Below are 4,346 nucleotides of genomic sequence, written 5' to 3' on the forward strand. Positions count from 1 at the left end.
CAACTCTATGATTTTTGTCTAACATATTTTCATGAAAGACTCGATAAAACTATAGAGTTGTGCAGGATAAGCACAGTAAAGTGTAAACACTAAAACTTTGTATGATGGACCTGTTATGATATATATATTTTCCATTGTAGGTATCATTATCTATTTTTGTTTGGACATAAACTTTTTGTGAGTGATGTAGCTACTACAGTATATGCATGCCAAATGAAAGTGGCAGCCCAAAATACAGAACTAAGTGACAAAAATGACAGCATCTAGTACACGTTATTCTGATTTACATTTACTATCAATATAAAAGCAGAAGATACGTGTATTTGTATATTGCAAAGATGTTCTTAGTACAAGAATCACTGCATTCCTATATTATCATTGGAATACAAAAACATTCTAATATATTTATAGATATACAAAAGACATCTTATGAATGGCTAGGAGAAGAATCGTTAACATCATCTTCATCTATGAGTTTAACACCATTGTTTTTAAGGGCATTAACAATAGCCCAAACCTTGGTTTGACTCTTAAATCCCTTCTTCTTTATTTCCTTAGTTACATTGACATGAATTCCTCTTCCTTGTCCATCCTTAAGTCCCTCAACTTTGAGACGCATGGCCAATACCTCCCCAACAACAGCAGCTGCTTTCGCATTGCAGGACCGGCCGCACTCAAGCGACTGTTTAATGGAGTGCTCCGCTGTCGAGGAGGTTGCTACAATATGACCATGGTTTCTATCCACAACGTTTGCTGTAATGTGTTTCAATGATATGAATATTCTCAGCACGTACCGCTTCAAAACAGTCATTCTTCAGTTATCTAATGGCAGATAGAAAATTAAGCACACAAATTAGTTTAATAAAAATGAAAGGGATGACTAAAAGCAATGCCACACATAATGAAAGGAGAAACCAATGTCTTGATTGCAAACAGGTCATTAACATTCTTGGTTGCAAATTAATTATTAGGAGCAAGGTTCTGAAAACCGGACCGGTCATCAATCCGTTCTAATCATTGGTTTATTAGTTCACAGGTTCAACCGGTCTAACCGTGATTCAACCGGTAAAACCGTTTTATAATAAAAATAATAAATAAATTATAAATAAACACTCTAAAACATAATTATAGTTTAATATTAACTTTAAAATATCTTCTAAATTTAAAGCATTATATGAAATGTCATCAATCAAATCTTATGATCTGTCTTCACAGACAAGTCACTTATAACCTAGGAAATTATAGTACTATTCTTAACTGTCTCAACAAACTGAAGAATCTCGGATTCAACCTTTTCGACTAAATTAGCTTTCACTGCTGCAACATATAATGTGGAGGCATATTTTCCAGAGCCACCAAACATAACCATGCTTGATTTTCTTGACAGTTTCCAAGCCAATGATAGGAAACCTGCCATACTTGAGTCTAATGTTTTAAGTCACAACAAAATCATACTAAATAAATTCAAGTGCCTTGGAAAATGATTAAATAGAATTCTACTTAGAATGAGACTAAATCAAGACATATGGAATCAAATCTCACATCAACAAAGGGCCCGCTGATACTATGAATAAGTCAGATGCCTTCCAGCGATCTCCAATAAATTGGGTCACTTCTTGTGATGGTCGTGCCCTTAAATGCTGACCATTCATCCACCTGAATAGAAGACAAGGAATAAATTTAAGAAACCATAAATAGATATTTATTGTATACTTTTAACAACAATGCTTTTTAGGAGTAAGAAATATATAACTCAAAATTCCCAATATAAATAAACTAACTAATAATTGTCACTTTGGGCTCAAATTTTGTGTATTGGGGGATCCATGTTATGTCAGCTAAGTTTACTGGAAGCTATTTTATTCTTCTAGGGGCTTGCCAATCTAACTGGTTAATACTGCTGAAACAACTTAATTGGGTTAATAACTTTAGTTTGCTGAAACAAGCTATTTTGTTTTTCAAATTATATTTATTGTGTTTAACATTTGAATATCTGTTCGTTAACATAGGAGCTTGCCAACAAGAACGTGCACCTAAAGATACTCATTGATCAACTGCGTGATCTTCTCTCTGATATATCAACGTGGCAAAGTCCTTATTCAACCTGAAGATTAGGATGAACTCTTAAATTAGAGGATAGTATCATAAAATGAAAACCTGAGTTCAGAGTACAGTAAATGGTAATTATGCCTCTTGATATTCTAACACTTGAAGTTGCATAGTTGATCACAAAAGGAATCTTTTCCTTCCCTGAGATTATTGTTTATTGTGAGTTTACGATTAGAATTTTTTTACTTAACTATTATCAAAGAATTAAGTCATTCTATTGTTATGACAAGAATTGTATTTGTTACCTTACTTTTTTTTTTATATAGGTTTAAGATTGGTGCCTATTATTTCCAGGTCCAATTTGAAAATTACCATATTCATTTATTTGATTTTGAGAAATATTTTATTAAGGGATGGGAAAGTGTGGCTGAGGCTTGTGTACTAGTGGCAAATCTATCTCCCTGAACTGTGAGATAACTTCTAGGACAAATAAATTGTGTAAATCAACAATAAACACCAGACCACACTAACAGCAGCTCTCAATTGATAAACCCAATCAAAGAGCAATCAGCATTCAGTTATGGATTTCAATAAACACCAGACCACACTAAACAGAACCAAGAAATCAGTAAACAGAGCATAAAAGGAAGAAGAAGAACCGAAGAAATGAAAGCAGGGCCACTAACCTTCGACGGAGAGATGGATGGCGAGCGGCGAGCAGCGACCCAATGGCGAGCTGCTCCAAGCCTCGAACAGAGAAGTCAGGGAGGATGGGGACGACGTGCGAAGCTACAAAAGAGAGCCTGGGTTCGGGACACGGGGAAGGAGGAAGAAGCGGAGGCCGACAACACGGACGGCGGCGGCACGGCGGCAGAACGGTTGAGGAGGAACTCACTGATTCAGTCAAAGCCAAAGAGGGTTTGAAGAATTCAGTTTCACGAATGAAGGGGTCACGGGTTGGATTTTTTTTTTTTTAACTCAAAACGGCGTCGTTTATTCTGAACCGGCCGGTTACCAGCCTGGTCCAACTGGTCTGAAATCGGTCAGTTCAGCGGTTTTTGAACGGTTCACAAAAGGATGGTTATAGACAGAAGATCGGACTGTTTTATCACCGGTTTTCAGTTGGATCAGTTCGACTGATCAGTCCGGTCTAATTTTCAGAACATTGATTAGGAGTAATAAACATGAAGGATGCACTACTAAGGTCCAGTTTGGGTAACCAACTTAATTAAGCTCCTTTTGATAAAATAACTTAAACAATAAATGACTCTGTTAAAAGTAACTTATAAATAAGTTATTTTGTGTTTAGATTTTTAACTTTAAAAGTATTTATTTTATAGAAATGTAATGAAAAGTAGAAATATTATGAGAGAAGTCATTTTTTTAACTTCTCTATAAGTTCCTAAATAACTTCTTAGAAAGTTACAATTTAATTTTAAAAGTTGCACCAGACATTAATACTACTACTTTTTATAAGTTAAAAATAAAAAAAATTATTTCTAAAAGTTTCCAAACGGACCTAAGTCTAAAATTATATATAAAAGCAATATTTATGCATAACGAAATGAAATGTCTCAAGTGCATAACATCATTGACACACTAAAATTTAAAATAATGAAGAGTAGTACAATGAGCGTGACATAGCAGATAAAATGTATTAAAATATGAAAATCTCAAATATGGATATAACATGTCACCTAGCTTATGAACATTATCAAATAGGTCAACAAGGAATCAATCTTCAATCCACTTATTCAAACAACAAAACTAAAAATCAAGAGATCAAAAAATGATAAGAATAAGGAACCATTAGTGTAAGCAGCAACCATGATCTCACTAAAACAATACTCCACAGGATAAATTAATTTGCAAAGTACATGTAGTTCAGGCATTTCATCAAACACATCATGAGCAAGTATTTAAAATGTAACTCTTACCCGTAGCCAGAAATGGATCCACGTTTAATATAGAAGGGATATTTGCCCCCACAAAATTTTTTTAAAAAAAAAGTAATACTTATATACATATATATTACTTATTATATTATATTTGTCTCAAAATAAAATATACATAGTTCTTTTATATTTTATGTTAAAAAATATTTTGTTAAACTTAACACATAATAATAATTATATTGTTAAATTTAATTTAGTATAAAAAATAAATAAATACACTCAAAAATTAGTGATAATTAATTATATTATATTAGTTAATTAATTAATAATTAAATTAAAACTTAGTTTTATAATTAAATACAACTTAAATTATTAGTGATTTTTAAAAAATTGTTTAAGATA

General features: G+C 32.7%; 1 protein-coding gene across 5 annotated transcripts; it reads right to left on the reverse strand.

Moving 5' to 3' along the window:
* Window positions 1–322: 322 nt before the first annotated feature.
* LOC130956078 (uncharacterized) lies at window positions 323–2,992 on the reverse strand. 5 transcript variants are annotated; one of them, XM_057883103.1, is made up of 4 exons: window positions 2,736–2,992; window positions 1,543–1,656; window positions 1,292–1,410; window positions 323–822 (listed from the first exon to the last, which is right to left on the reverse strand). In XM_057883103.1, the coding sequence occupies exon 4, from the start codon at window positions 809–811 to the stop codon at window positions 428–430; it is 384 nt and encodes a 127-aa protein (XP_057739086.1). In that variant the 5' UTR covers window positions 812–822; window positions 1,292–1,410; window positions 1,543–1,656; window positions 2,736–2,992; the 3' UTR covers window positions 323–427. The 5 variants fall into 5 exon arrangements, with proteins under 5 accessions (XP_057739086.1, XP_057739087.1, XP_057739089.1 ...); XM_057883104.1 differs by having other exon boundaries at window positions 1,259–1,410; XM_057883106.1 differs by having other exon boundaries at window positions 1,292–1,418.
* Between the last annotated feature and the right edge of the window lie 1,354 nt (window positions 2,993–4,346).

Source organism: Arachis stenosperma, chromosome 10 (genome assembly GCF_014773155.1).
Source record: "Arachis stenosperma cultivar V10309 chromosome 10, arast.V10309.gnm1.PFL2, whole genome shotgun sequence".
Taxonomy (NCBI): Eukaryota; Viridiplantae; Streptophyta; class Magnoliopsida; order Fabales; family Fabaceae; genus Arachis; species Arachis stenosperma.